General features: G+C 39.1%; 3 protein-coding genes across 4 annotated transcripts; 1 reads left to right on the top strand and 2 right to left on the bottom strand.

Moving 5' to 3' along the window:
- Positions 1-70: 70 nt before the first annotated feature.
- On the bottom strand, positions 71-2287 carry LOC109961117 (cytochrome P450 3A40-like). 2 transcript variants are annotated; one of them, XM_020601722.1, is made up of 6 exons: positions 2254-2287; positions 2039-2084; positions 1797-1890; positions 1596-1648; positions 902-1001; positions 71-272 (listed from the first exon to the last, which is right to left on the bottom strand). In XM_020601722.1, the coding sequence occupies exons 3-6, from the start codon at positions 1812-1814 to the stop codon at positions 81-83; spliced, it is 363 nt and encodes a 120-aa protein (XP_020457378.1). In that variant the 5' UTR covers positions 1815-1890; positions 2039-2084; positions 2254-2287; the 3' UTR covers positions 71-80. The 2 variants fall into 2 exon arrangements, with proteins under 2 accessions (XP_020457378.1, XP_020457377.1); XM_020601721.1 differs by lacking the exon at positions 2254-2287 and having other exon boundaries at positions 2039-2225.
- Positions 2288-2318: 31 nt separating this feature from the next.
- mrpl57 (mitochondrial ribosomal protein L57) lies at positions 2319-3514 on the top strand. Its single transcript, XM_020601724.1, has 3 exons — positions 2319-2356; positions 2556-2611; positions 2943-3514. The coding sequence occupies exon 3, from the start codon at positions 2958-2960 to the stop codon at positions 3267-3269; it is 312 nt and encodes a 103-aa protein (XP_020457380.1). The 5' UTR covers positions 2319-2356; positions 2556-2611; positions 2943-2957; the 3' UTR covers positions 3270-3514.
- Positions 3515-8220: 4706 nt separating this feature from the next.
- On the bottom strand, positions 8221-13514 carry LOC109961204 (cytochrome P450 3A40-like). The gene is made up of 11 exons (XM_020601875.1): positions 13419-13514; positions 13177-13270; positions 12976-13028; positions 12282-12381; positions 11469-11652; positions 11246-11304; positions 10852-10936; positions 9244-9404; positions 8927-9153; positions 8608-8770; positions 8221-8501 (listed from the first exon to the last, which is right to left on the bottom strand). Exons 1-11 carry the CDS (start codon positions 13490-13492, stop codon positions 8427-8429), a joined length of 1275 nt encoding a protein of 424 aa, XP_020457531.1. The 5' UTR covers positions 13493-13514; the 3' UTR covers positions 8221-8426.
- Between the last annotated feature and the right edge of the window lie 246 nt (positions 13515-13760).

The raw sequence follows: 13760 nt of genomic DNA, 5'->3' as shown, positions 1-13760 counted from the left end.
TGATAATCAGTGATGCCTGTGCAACTGCCTCAGTGGTCCAGTTAGAATAATACAGGCAGATGGAGATAGAGAGGTGCTGTTTATCTGCTTGTATCCGATTGTACATCTGGAGGCTTAATGCAGAAGTGATTGGTGAGCTCAGGTATGACACCAACCTGTTTGACTCTTCCACTGGTGAAGCATGGAGACACAGTGCTCCGAATTCTTTTCCACCTTTCATCTTTAACTACTGAAACTGCATCCTCCATAGGTCCGGACACTACAGTGTTGTCCTGTGAACACAAGATTTAAGAACTATTACAATGAATGTTTAGATTCTTGTACAGAAGTTAAACAGTTTGCTTCCTCAACATTTCTCCTTCTCAGACCATACAACTTGCTTCTTGCTGCCTTGAAAACATGACTCTGATAACCACATTATTAACTGATACCGTTTACCCTGAGGAGTACAGGCAGAAATGACATGAGATGCATTTAATATGTAATAATGGTTTGTATCACCTGCAATGTGTTCTTAAGCTTAGCTGGTGTAAATGCCAACCATAAATCTCTGACTCTGTGTAGATTACAGTATATTAGTGCATATTGTTTTTTATTTGTTTATTGGTTCAGTAAACTGGGTCTAAGGTGTGAACTCAATGAATTACTCACTGGCTGATAGTGAGGCATAATGTGATTTATTTAACCATATCAGTCTTGAACATTAGCTTTCCACTTCCACTGTTATTGTTGCATCACTGCAAAAGGTCAGAGTGCTGCCTGGGAATACCCAGAGTTACATAATTCGACAGAAAGTGAACATAGTCACATAACTTTGTAGAAATGTGATTACAAATGTTGCTGTGTGACTGAATTTACTAACACAAGTGTATGTTAACCTGCAGTAAGATGGGTCTCTTACCCTGCGGTTGGTAAACACAGAGTAGCACTCCTTCACCATCACAGTTTTAATAATCTCAGGGTCTGCCACCATTAAAATTGGTGAACGTGCATCATACAACCTGCATAAAAGCAGCACAGTATAAAATATGAGTTGTGGATTAATGAATATATTATATTCATGTCAGCTCAAAGAAGGAATTAAATATATATTCTATATGTTCTATATGTATGTCTGGAAAAAATGACAATGTGTGGAAAAATATCATTTCACAATAAACAGTAGGTATTGTTATAATTATGTGTATTAGTCAATGTCAGTCATATAGAGGGGATACCCATCTTTATATCCTACTTGTCCAGATCACGTTTTATAACAGATTTTTCATTAAAATAAAAAGATATTTTAATGCTTCGTAAGTCAGGTGGTAAGTTAAACAGGTACAAAAGTAACTTTAAGCCTGTTTTAAGAAATTATTCTTGAAGTACTTCAAGTATACAGTACAGTGTACCATTGAATGGTGGGAACTAATACAATTGAACTTCCACTTTTTCCCTCTTCCTTCCTCCTTCATTAATTGTCTCATGACCCCTCAGATTTATCTTGTGACTCCTGTAGGTTGTACTGGTATTTATCTTAGGAAAATGATCTGAGTACATCTCCCACCACTGATGTCATATGTAGGATTTGCCTTGAAGATGAAGGAACAACTCACCCCCAAACATCCCCGTACTTGGCTTGGCACTCACGATCGAAAGAAAGGATTCCCTAGAAGAAATGTCAATGAGTTAAAGGGCCACAGCATCAGTCAGGTACAAGATTATGTTTAGTAAAAGAAATAAAAAAAAAACTATGACCTGCATGTCTAACTCTCAGTATTGCTATCAGTCATTGTATTTGTTTATGTGCTAGTTACCTTCTTCAAGTAATGCATTGTTCCAATGAAAGGCAGAGGCCTTGGTCCTGGAATTCCCAGCTTTCTGAAAAACCTGTATGGCCAAACGCCATCCCTATGTAATAAAAAGAAAAAGTTATACAAGGTCAATATTACAACGACTTAACACAGCCGTCATTGTAGGAGCACAAAAACGGCAAAGCTGATGAGCTACTAGTAGGCCAACACTGACAGCTACAGAAACTTATGAAGAAACTACTCACAGCAATAACAGGGTGAAAACCAGAGCCAGCAAAGTCCAGGTGGTTGCTGAAAACAGCGTAAACACAAACATCATGACTTCGTTGCAGTAAGAGCCTGACACGAGCTACAGGAGAAATAAGGAAAAGCACTGGGAACAAGTCAGCTTTATTTGAACTGTTGTGGGAGGAGTTCAGAGACTGCATCTCCATAAAAGGAAGAGATTATGTTGTGATACCTGTACTGTGATGTCCTGTACCATCTCAACCATTTACACTATGACTGGGACAGCGCCTAGCAGGAAGGACACAAAGTACTCATGTTGCACTTAACTTTGTATTGTATGGATTCGTTGAACTTATGTTAAAATTAAAATACTTCATATGTGTATTACAGTTGTATGTAGATAAAATTTGAAATTGTGAATAGTTTTGAACATTTTTGAGCCTCCCTCTGCACCGTAGATAACCCGGAAATACGATGAAAGATGTTATCGGTGTCTCACGTTGCTACAGTTTGATTTTCTTCTTTTTAAACTAGACTTTCTTCATCTTGTCGAAGTAAGGTGATTTGTACTTCCCTTGTTAAAAAGTTAGGTAAGTAGCAAATAGGTGGCTTAAAAATTATTTCTGTGAAAGTATACAATGATGTCCTATCCAAGACGCCCTTGGTTTGTAATGTTAGGCTAATGCTAAGTTAGCTTCACATTGTACGTCAATACGCCTAACGTTTATGTTAGCAAATATGAATTAGCCTTTTGAACACAACACGGTCACTACTTGGTACCTTATTAATTTTTTTATTCTGGGTGTGGCGGGACCTCACTAAGTAAAAGATAGACTGTTGACATTGAAGGATAGTGAATTCAGGGGTATGTTAATGTTCATTACCGTGAGCACTGATCTTTTTATTTATGTGCCTTTTCAGAGATAATTTGTCACCATGTTCCTCACCCTGAGCCTGCTGCGGAAAGGTATCCCTGGCAAGCAGTGGATTGGAAAGTATCGACGTCCACGACAGGTTACATGGCAGATGAAACGCAATATGTTGAAGCAGCTGGAGCGCGAAGCGGCGAACGAATACTGGATCAGCCGACCGTACCTGAGTCCGGAGCAGGAGTACCGGCACGCAGCAGAACGCAGAGCGCAGAACTGGCTCAAGATCAAGGAGACCAAATTCGCCAATTTCCCTGAACACAAGAACATAACAGATCACTTGAGTCATCTCAATGTCACCAAAACATGGTCGAGCTAATGTGAGCAATAAGACGACATGCAAAGACTGTCTTTATAGTGTGACAATTTAACATGATTATATGTGCAAGAGAAATCTCTGTTTTATGTGCTGTTGTGAAGCAGGACGTCTCCACAGTAGATTCCACCTCTAAGTTCAAATCTGTAAACTCTTGTTGGATTTGTATCACAGAAACAGAATCCACACTGCAACTGGACTGTAGTTTCTGCAGATTTTTATCTTTCACATAAAACTGCTTAACACTCTATACCTGATCTGTGGGTACTTATTTTAGAGCTCATTAACAAAATACACTTTCAAGCTGAGAGAACCAGGCTTCCCACTAATTATAAAACCTCACTGTAATTATATGAAGTGCTGTGGTGTAGTCCACACACTCCTGGGGGCAATTTAGAGTCACCAGTCAACCTAAGTTGCATGTCTTTGGATTATGGTAGGAAGCTGGAGCACCCAGAGAAAACATGCAAACTCCACACACAAAGACACTGGGTGAGCCAGGGCTCGAAACCAGAACCTTCTTGCTACGAGGTGACAGCACTAAAGGCTGTCATGATGCTGCCCCATTTCACATATGAAAGGGTTTTAATTGTCAGTAAGTCCAAATGTAGCTGAAATTAGACAGTTACATCAATTTTCAAGCATTGAAGTTTGGAAAAGCCCAGGAAGGCATTTTTTTAAGGTTCATGGAAATGCTCTCCATCCCTTCATGAAATTAACATTTTGTGCTTTAGTGTGGACCCTTGACATTCACTTATATCTGCTGTGGTTTGCTTTAGATACTGTACTGACATTACAATACCTGCTGTCACTCAGAGGCAAGATTACTGTGAATCTGAAGCTTTCTGGTGACTCAGTGTTGGACATAGTGCAGGAGTTTGACCTGCAATCAAACTTGTTTGTTTCTGTATGTGATCACATGCAAGATATTGTACTGCTAAATTGTCTGCTAACAGTTATTGGCATGACCAATACCATTACTTATCTACAGAATGAGGAAGCAGGTGATAATTATCAATCTGCATTTGGTCTTTATACCTTTCAAGGATGAATTGAAGGACGTTAAGCTATTAAGTGAGTGCACCATAAAAGGCAGACTCAACAATCATCAGACCTTAAATGGAGCCATGAACATGGGGCTTTCCTGTGTTTTACTGGCACCACCTCAACTCCTGGCCCTCTAATGCTAAAGTATATAGACATTTCATACTTTAGTCATAGCAGATATGGTGTTTTTATCAGTTGTCAAAAACTGTTTCACTATATTATCTTTCATTAAATTAAAGAGTTCAAAGTGTAATCAAAACATTTTTAAGAATTTATGTGGTGTGATTTATCCAGTATAGCACGACTCCTGCTATAAGTGGAAATACAACAGTATAGTTCAGCTTTTACCAAAGAAAAGGATCTATTCATCAGAACCAATGGCCCTGAAACTAGTTGTGTCCACCGAGGACAAGAAAAGTACACTTGTTTAAAAATGTAATGCTCAAATACAGATGAATGGAAGTGAGATGGATGCTGGCTTCTTTGTCCCTCTCCACTATTCCCAGCTTAAAGGCATGATGCATTAAGCAGTATTATGTCTCTGCTTTTGAACACAAAGTGAACAGTTTATACCGCTGAGTGAATACTGCCCCAGTGAACGCAGATATCAGGACACATTTAATATCAAGTGTGATTTTATGGGTTTTATTTAATCCAAACATGATTTTACACAGTCTAGATCAAGGAATGAATTTTCAAGCTCAGCGTGTTTAAATGCCCTATCTGCAGAGTTTCTGATTCATAATCAAAACTTGTGGGCTGCTGGGAGGAGATGGTGTGCACATTTTTTTTTTACCACAAATGGGCTGCTGTTCACCATTCTATATGACTCTATTCAGTTAATTGTTTCAGTCATTCTTTTTGCATGGATTTGCAGTTGCAACATTAGCTGTTTCCATCTTTGCCAATGGTGTTTGCCTTTGTCATATGATAGTAAAACTGAATAGGCCTGTTTGGTTGGATAAAACAGTACTGAGAAGATCTCAGTAGTGGGACTATTGCTGTGCAAAGGCTTCAAGAAATTGTGAAAATAGATTTTTGTGGTAAAATTGTAGGTTAATTCTAAATAAAATCAGCCTATATAGGGCTATACAAATATTATCTTAGTTGTTTGACTGATTATCATTTCTCATGCTTTTCCAGCTGTGTGTACTAGAGGGTGCATAAGCACATAGTCGTGTTTCCATTCAGTTTAAACGTTTAAGCCCAAGATTGTCATCCACTATACAGTAGGGTAGCTAATTATGTTAACTAATTAATTAATTATGTTCATTATCAATTAATATGCCAGTTATTTTCTTAATTAATAGATTAACTGTGATCCAAAATGCCTTCTTTGAATCAACAGCCAAAAACTGAAAGAAGTTTGTCATTGTTTAGTTTATCATGAAAGTCTAAGAAAACCAACAAATAGTAACATATGAGAAGCTGAAACTAGAGAGAGATGTTCTTGGCACGTTTGGATTAATTTTATCTCAATCAGTCAAATAGGGGAACTTGTTAAAGCTCGAACGTGTGGTTTTAGTGGGGCACAGAAGATCAATACTGGGGCACATGCCCCAATAAAAGGCTCAAATGACATCTATGACAGTGGCACTGCAAATTTATGTCCAGTGGCTCTCAGTGGATTTTATAAATGTGTTTTTATGGAAAATCAATCAATCTGAACTACCCAGGCTATATCTGTAGGATAATCTATGGAAGTAAAAGGTACCAAATCTGAACTGCAGTGGAGAGCCTATGGTAGCAGAAATAGAAATTACAAGTAAAGTGTTAACAGTACTGAGTGAATGTAGTTTTACCAATGGAGTGTGCGCCCTTGGCGTTGTTTTTCCTCTCCTGGATGATGAGGTGCGTAAAGAGGAGCCAACGCACCGCACTGGGCTGAGGACGCAGATAATAAGTAGATTAGATGTATAAGAAAACCACACAGCGCCTTAGAGCTGGAGAGACTATGAAGACAAACAGCAGCCTGAGGAGTATTCACCTACAGACGACTAAGTGAAGAGGCAGGATGGCGGGGGTCCGGAGGGGTCTTGTGGCCCCTCAGAATACTTTTCTGGAGAATATTGTGAGACGGTCGAACGGTAAGGATGAGAATGCTACACTGGCTGAAGATTTTAACAGTAAAACTAACCCCAGTCTGCCCTAGAAACCACACTAGGCGCAGTTATTGTCAACAGCCTGCCTCATCAAGCCAATTAACTACTTCTTTTTCCAAATATTGCAGCCTCTTTAAGACATTACATCAATTTAAACCAAATACTCTTTGTTCTCAAGCAAATTTTAGGATATTTTCAGTACGTCATTTTCGGTGTGGTGCTGCTAATACTTTTGCGGATTTCAACTATAGTGACTTTATTTTCTGGTCTTCTAACAAATAAGTGAAGCAGTGTTAAAATAAGACACTAAAATAATTCCATTTCTCATGTAACCAGCATTTTTATCTGATTTGGAATGAAAGATTCAGGTCAGTTATAAATGTCCATTTTAAATGTTACATTATAGTAAGTCTGAATAAAAGGTCAACTAATTTTAATGCACAGACTGAGACACACATACTTGTGCTGCTCACGTTGGCGCCTCCTGCTGGCTGTTTGTACTGTTAGTGCTTCAGCACACATACTGAGGTTTCCTAAACTCGCCTCTTAGTTTTATACTGTTATACGATCAGTTCAGTTTGTTGTCAGACACTAATTATCCACCAGCTACAGTGGATTGACCAACATTTATAGTTTTCTTAATGGACATATGCAGACAATTGTTACATTCAGATCATATCAGAAAATCAACATTACTGAGGCCAAAGATAACTTCACCAGTCTTGACTGTTTTTCTGTCAGCAGCTGTTGAATTAACACATTTAAAGTGAATAATTGGTCTTTGGGTAAGTTTGGTTCTTTTTAGCTTCAGCTGTTTTACACCAGAGACTTCAGTGGAACCAACCAGATTTGTACCTTATTGAACAGTTATTAAAGATGTGTGACTCCTTTTCTGTGTCAAGAGTGTTTGTTAGTAAGTGCATTTGTTCTGCTAGTGTACATGTACAAAATGTTTTGTGTAAAACAAAGATTTCCACAAATTAGCAGTTGTTCAGGTGTTTTAATAGTGTAAAAAACTGATTCGTGTTGATACTGCGGTGACTAGGACCTGATGTCAGCTAAATTCATTCAGACAAATCATTCCAATTACAATGATAATTTAATATTACAATAATTCAAGGCAGTTCAATAGTTTGGCAGACAATTCAACAGACTAAGAGATAGGGGACAGAGTCACCATTACTGCAGGTAATAAATGCAGTATTAGACAAGAAGATTGTCACAGAGTCAGTCAGTCAGTCTGTTTTAGGTCAAGTACAGGCACAGTGAAGTCCGTCACGTCCCCCCTGGCCGGGGTCTCACTTTCCGTCCTTCTGCAAGCACACCACCCTACACTACTCTACTGCAGCAGCATACTGCCTCCTTTTGTACACAGCTCACTTTTGGCTCCCCCGCCAAGTCACGAACCTAGTTAACAAGTCATCTCCAGATTGGATGATCCAATGGGTTAAACAAACAGGCCAAAAACCCAAAATGTTCTTGCTTCAGCACACACAAACTATTTATACAGTGAGCTGACATAGTACAAAGGGCTTGCAGAAGTTAGTTGTTGATTGACTACTGCATATAGTAACTACATTTAATCTACACACTCTCACTGTATTCTATTGGATTTTGCATATTAACTGTAGCTTCTCTGTTTTAACCACTACAATACCAAGTTGTCATCACCTAAATTTATTTTCTGAAGTCTAGTATTTGCTTATTTTAGTAGATTATAAATCTCATACATTTAAATATGTAAATAGAAGTTTTACGTCACAGTCTTGGACATAGACACATTGTAATAATGACTGGTGCAATGTCTGCCATAATACCAGACCTTTAAAGAGTTAGAAAGGCACATGTAATGCAACATGAGATAAAATAGTGTGGCTGTCTGGATCAATTTACTCTACATTGTCTGAAATACAAACATGAAATATCCCAGCAGCAGTTGGCACAGATTAAAACTAATTAGTTTGTTAACATTTGAGAAGCAAAATATATTTGGAGCTCTTCCCCTCATGAACTACTGTTGTCTAGGAACAAACTTGAGTTTTACAGGTTTAAGCGGTTGGAACTTCCAGTCAAGCTCCAAAGGAATCTAAAGGAAGAAATGAATGTAAAATCAGGGATTTGATAGGCAAGTGGTGTGGCAATGTGAGTGCATGTGACTCTATGAGATGCTGTGCATGGAGGGTTAGTCTGACCATGGTGTCTTTGCACGTTTCCACAGAGTAATTCTGCAGGAGACGAACAAGAACAATCTTCATGACGAGGACAGCGTAGCGCATCCCAACACAGTTACGAGGACCGAGCCCAAATGGCATGTACACGTAGGGGTTCACCTCCTCCCCACTGTCTTTACTGAACCTGCACATACAGATTCACAGTGTGTTTTTGTGTGAATCAGGTACAAATACAATGCTGACCAGTAGTTAAGGTGGAAGAAAACAAGACTTTCCTGTCACTTTTCCATTTTGCTCACAACAAACACCAAACCTGTGGCTTGGCTTAGTGTACATTTACCTCTCTGGTCTGAAAAGCTCAGGCGAGCTCCAAAAGCGTGGGTCCTTGTGTAACATGCCCACAGGAACCCCAATCAGGGTTCCTTTAGGAATGGTGAGGCCTTGGACCTGGACAGTTTTTTTGCACATCCTCTCAAGCCGAGGTGCCGTGGGAATCAAACGCATGGACTCATTAATAACCTGGTCCAGGTACTGCAGGCCAACCAGCTCCTCATATGAAACAGGAGACTAGAGGAAAAAAGAAAGTGCTAATACATTACATGATCACCGTTATATCGTTTTGACTGCAGACAGCGAGAAATGGCAGAGGTAGTGTACATCTCTTGGTAGGCTGGTATCAATTTCTTTCTGCAAGGTTTGCATCGCATCCGGATTGATGGCCAGGTTGTAAAGGATGTAAGTGAGAGTAACACTGGTGTTCTCGTAGCCACCCAAGATGAAAACGAAGGCCTGAGTCAGGATCTCATGTTCAGTCAAACCTAAAAGAAAATAGAGGGAATAATTTACAAACCCACTAAACTGTTTTACATTAAAAAAAATAAAAATCTTTGCTGGTGTCTATTACAGTATTTTATTCAAAGCTACTGTACTGTGGTGTTATTAGTGGCCATTACTGTGGATTCATTGACTTTTAATGTAAAAAGAAGAATTTGAAATGCAACTTTACAGACACACTCTTAATGACAGATTATAATCAAAGCCAACACCAAAATGATGAGTAGGGCTCCAACTAAGGATTGTTTTTGTTACTGTAACCGGCTGGTTGGCCAGGCCTACACCGCCTGGTGACTAATTTGCTGGAATGATCATGGATATAAATAACACCCGGTGAGATGCTGTTGCGACAAGCAATTTTTATGCTGGTCACTGCTGTAACTGTTTTGAAGTGGATCTCCCTCCATTGATCTGCGTCCTGCTTTCTCTGTAAGGTATGTCCAATGGACTGATTGTAGATCAGATCTGTTGCAGTGCAAAGTGCTTAATCAGGTTGTTTTGGTTGTAGACCGTTTCCAGGGGATTACCACATGCTCTCCAGGGGCGATAATTGATGCAAGCGTGATCCAGTAGAAGTTGGTGTCCATCGCACATGTTGTGCTAGGGTGACGTGCAGCCAAGGTAACCTGTAGTGCTGTTGGTTTTAATTATTAGGATATTTCTATGCTATTTATTAAAAGTGGCTTTACTTGTAGCAGGGGTGATAGCCACTGCTGCTTTGCTTACGTTCTGCCTTGCTTTGTTGTTTGTTCTGTTTTTATGTTAAGAGGTTTACCTAGCAATGTGTTCCCTATTTATTGTATTGTTCCCAAGTAGGGTTTAGCCAATTTTATGGTGTGCGAACAGTGCGTGAATGGTTTGATGCACAGGGAGGCAAGGCCCTCTTGTATTTGGTTTGTTGATGTGTGATTAATTGATTTGTGGTGTTCATTTAAATGGTGCCCTTTTCAACCTGTTGACTGACCATTTTATTCCTGTTATGCACTGTATTTATTGAGTGGGGAGAAACTTCTTCTAGTAAGAAGTGTTTTAGCTTTTGGAGCCAGGCCTTTTTAAATATTTTCACTTTTAAGTTATACACTGTCTCAAATAAAGTTTTATCTGTGTGGGGAAACCCCAATGTCTTTGTGTTTGCAGATTTATCTGGGGGTAGCAACTCAGTACTGGTGAAGTTTGCATGAATTTGACCTCTGAAAACAGGAGGGGTGTTATTCTTGAAACTACTAAAAATTATTAGGGTCTGGGTTGCATAGGCCTGTATATTGGCCCGGTCACATCACTTAATGTGACAGCTATTTTCTCAGTAAAGTGATTAGTTGTTTGCTCTATAAAATGTGAAGAACAATCTGAATGTACAGTGCTAATGAACAAAGGCATTGACTTGTAGTGTTACGGCAACTTTCATGAATTACTACTGTAGTGAAAACAAACCTTTACTTGGCTGCTCTTGCTCACTCTTTATCTCGGTTTCTGGTATCTCATTCTGAACCATCACCTGCAGGAAGTCCGCTCGACTCTAGATCAGCACAGGGAACACTGACACAAGCTGCACAAAATTCCTATGAAACGTGTGGGCTAAAATGTGGGTAATAATCATATCAATGAGAGAAAACAGCATAACAAAGTTAGCAAGTATTATGCTGCAAGAACAGCAGCTTCTTCCCTTGTGTCCAGTCTGTGCAATAAGCTAAGCTAACCGGCTGCTGTCTGTAGTTTCATATTTAAGGGACCGCTGTAAAAGTAGTATCCTTTCGCACAATGGTGAGCTATTCCTTTTATTCTCTGCTGTTTTTTCTTCCTCACTTGGTACAGATGACATGCTTACAGAGTCTTCTGCGCAGTGCTCGTCTTTAAATCTCTTGATGATGTTGTAATAATACTCCACTACAAGTAAAAGTCAGTCAGTTTCACCTGCGTCCTGCCTATCGCCATAGTTACTTTATTTTACCACTGGTAATGTTGATAATCAGTGATGCCTGTGCAACTGCCTCAGTGGTCCAGTTAGAATAATACAGGCAGATGGAGATAGAGAGGTGCTGTTTATCTGCTTGTATCCGATTGTACATCTGGAGGCTTAATGCAGAAGTGATTGGTGAGCTCAGGTATGACACCAACCTGTTTGACTCTTCCACTGGTGAAGCATGGAGACACAGTGCTCCGAATTCTTTTCCACCTTTCATCTTTAACTACTGAAACTGCATCCTCCATAGGTCCGGACACTACAGTGTTGTCCTGTGAACACAAGATTTAAGAACTATTACAATGAATGTTTAGATTCTTGTACAGAAGTTAAACAGTTTGCTTCCTCAACATTTCTCCTTCTCAGACCATACAACTTGCTTCTTGCTGCCTTGAAAACATGACTCTGATAACCACATTATTAACTGATACCGTTTACCCTGAGGAGTACAGGCAGAAATGACATGAGATGCATTTAATATGTAATAATGGTTTGTATCACCTGCAATGTGTTCTTAAGCTTAGCTGGTGTAAATGCCAACCATAAATCTCTGACTCTGTGTAGATTACAGTATATTAGTGCATATTGTTTTTTATTTGTTTATTGGTTCAGTAAACTGGGTCTAAGGTGTGAACTCAATGAATTACTCACTGGCTGATAGTGAGGCATAATGTGATTTATTTAACCATATCAGTCTTGAACATTAGCTTTCCACTTCCACTGTTATTGTTGCATCACTGCAAAAGGTCAGAGTGCTGCCTGGGAATACCCAGAGTTACATAATTCGACAGAAAGTGAACATAGTCACATAACTTTGTAGAAATGTGATTACAAATGTTGCTGTGTGACTGAATTTACTAACACAAGTGTATGTTAACCTGCAGTAAGATGGGTCTCTTACCCTGCGGTTGGTAAACACAGAGTAGCACTCCTTCACCATCACAGTTTTAATAATCTCAGGGTCTGCCACCATTAAAATTGGTGAACGTGCATCATACAACCTGCATAAAAGCAGCACAGTATAAAATATGAGTTGTGGATTAATGAATATATTATATTCATGTCAGCTCAAAGAAGGAATTAAATATATATTCTATATGTTCTATATGTATGTCTGGAAAAAATGACAATGTGTGGAAAAATATCATTTCACAATAAACAGTAGGTATTGTTATAATTATGTGTATTAGTCAATGTCAGTCATATAGAGGGGATACCCATCTTTATATCCTACTTGTCCAGATCACGTTTTATAACAGATTTTTCATTAAAATAAAAAGATATTTTAATGCTTCGTAAGTCAGGTGGTAAGTTAAACAGGTACAAAAGTAACTTTAAGCCTGTTTTAAGAAATTATTCTTGAAGTACTTCAAGTATACAGTACAGTGTACCATTGAATGGTGGGAACTAATACAATTGAACTTCCACTTTTTCCCTCTTCCTTCCTCCTTCATTAATTGTCTCATGACCCCTCAGATTTATCTTGTGACTCCTGTAGGTTGTACTGGTATTTATCTTAGGAAAATGATCTGAGTACATCTCCCACCACTGATGTCATATGTAGGATTTGCCTTGAAGATGAAGGAACAACTCACCCCCAAACATCCCCGTACTTGGCTTGGCACTCACGATCGAAAGAAAGGATTCCCTAGAAGAAATGTCAATGAGTTAAAGGGCCACAGCATCAGTCAGGTACAAGATTATGTTTAGTAAAAGAAATTAAAAAAAAACTATGACCTGCATGTCTAACTCTCAGTATTGCTATCAGTCATTGTATTTGTTTATGTGCTAGTTACCTTCTTCAAGTAATGCATTGTTCCAATGAAAGGCAGAGGCCTTGGTCCTGGAATTCCCAGCTTTCTGAAAAACCTATATGGCCAAACACCATACCTATGTAATAAAAAGAAAAAGTTATACAAGGTCAATATTACAACGACTTAACACAGCCGTCATTGTAGGAGCACAAAAACGGCAAAGCTGATGAGCTACTAGTAGGCCAACACTGACAGCTACAGAAACTGATGAAGAAACTACTCACAGCAATAACAGGGTGAAAACCAGAGCCAGCAAAGTCCAGGTGGTTGCTGAAAACAGCATAAATACAAATATCATGACTTTGTTGCAAGTAAGAGCCTGACACGAGCTACAGGAGAAATGAGGAAAAGCACTGGGAACAAGTCACCTTTATTCGAATTGTTGTGGGAGGAGTTCAGAGACTGCATCTCCATAAAAGGAAGAGATTATGTTGTGATACACACAGGATGAGAAGCGACTGGTCTATCTGGATCAGGCTTGGGCTTTGGTTTACGCACTGCAGGTGTATATAAACCTTTATTGCATCTTGTTCTTACATTGTGCAGACACCTGCAGGAAAAGTGTT

Source organism: Monopterus albus, unplaced genomic scaffold (assembly GCF_001952655.1).
Source record: "Monopterus albus unplaced genomic scaffold, M_albus_1.0 scaffold52.1, whole genome shotgun sequence".
Taxonomy (NCBI): Eukaryota; Metazoa; Chordata; class Actinopteri; order Synbranchiformes; family Synbranchidae; genus Monopterus; species Monopterus albus.
This window is presented reverse-complemented; position numbering and strand designations above follow the sequence as displayed.

What these genes read in the sequence shown, in the direction of transcription:
- LOC109961117 (XM_020601721.1), bottom strand. Translation starts at nt 2,112, where the DNA reads ATGATGTTTGTGTTTACGCTGTTTTCAGCAACCACCTGGACTTTGCTG. An exon ending in GTTTTCACCCTGTTATTGCT is followed by an intron (nt 1,891 to 2,038) that starts GTGAGTAGTTTC and finishes TTTATTACATAG; the next exon opens with GGATGGCGTTTGGCCATACA. An exon ending in CTGTGTTTACCAACCGCAGG is followed by an intron (nt 273 to 901) that starts GTAAGAGACCCA and finishes TTGTGTTCACAG; the next exon opens with GACAACACTGTAGTGTCCGG.
- mrpl57 (XM_020601724.1), top strand. Translation starts at nt 2,958, where the DNA reads ATGTTCCTCACCCTGAGCCTGCTGCGGAAAGGTATCCCTGGCAAGCAG.
- LOC109961204 (XM_020601875.1), bottom strand. Translation starts at nt 13,492, where the DNA reads ATGATATTTGTATTTATGCTGTTTTCAGCAACCACCTGGACTTTGCTG. An exon ending in ATACCAGCCTACCAAGAGAT is followed by an intron (nt 9,154 to 9,243) that starts GTACACTACCTC and finishes TTTTTCCTCTAG; the next exon opens with TCTCCTGTTTCATATGAGGA. An exon ending in GAGCTTTTCAGACCAGAGAG is followed by an intron (nt 8,771 to 8,926) that starts GTAAATGTACAC and finishes CTGTATGTGCAG; the next exon opens with GTTCAGTAAAGACAGTGGGG.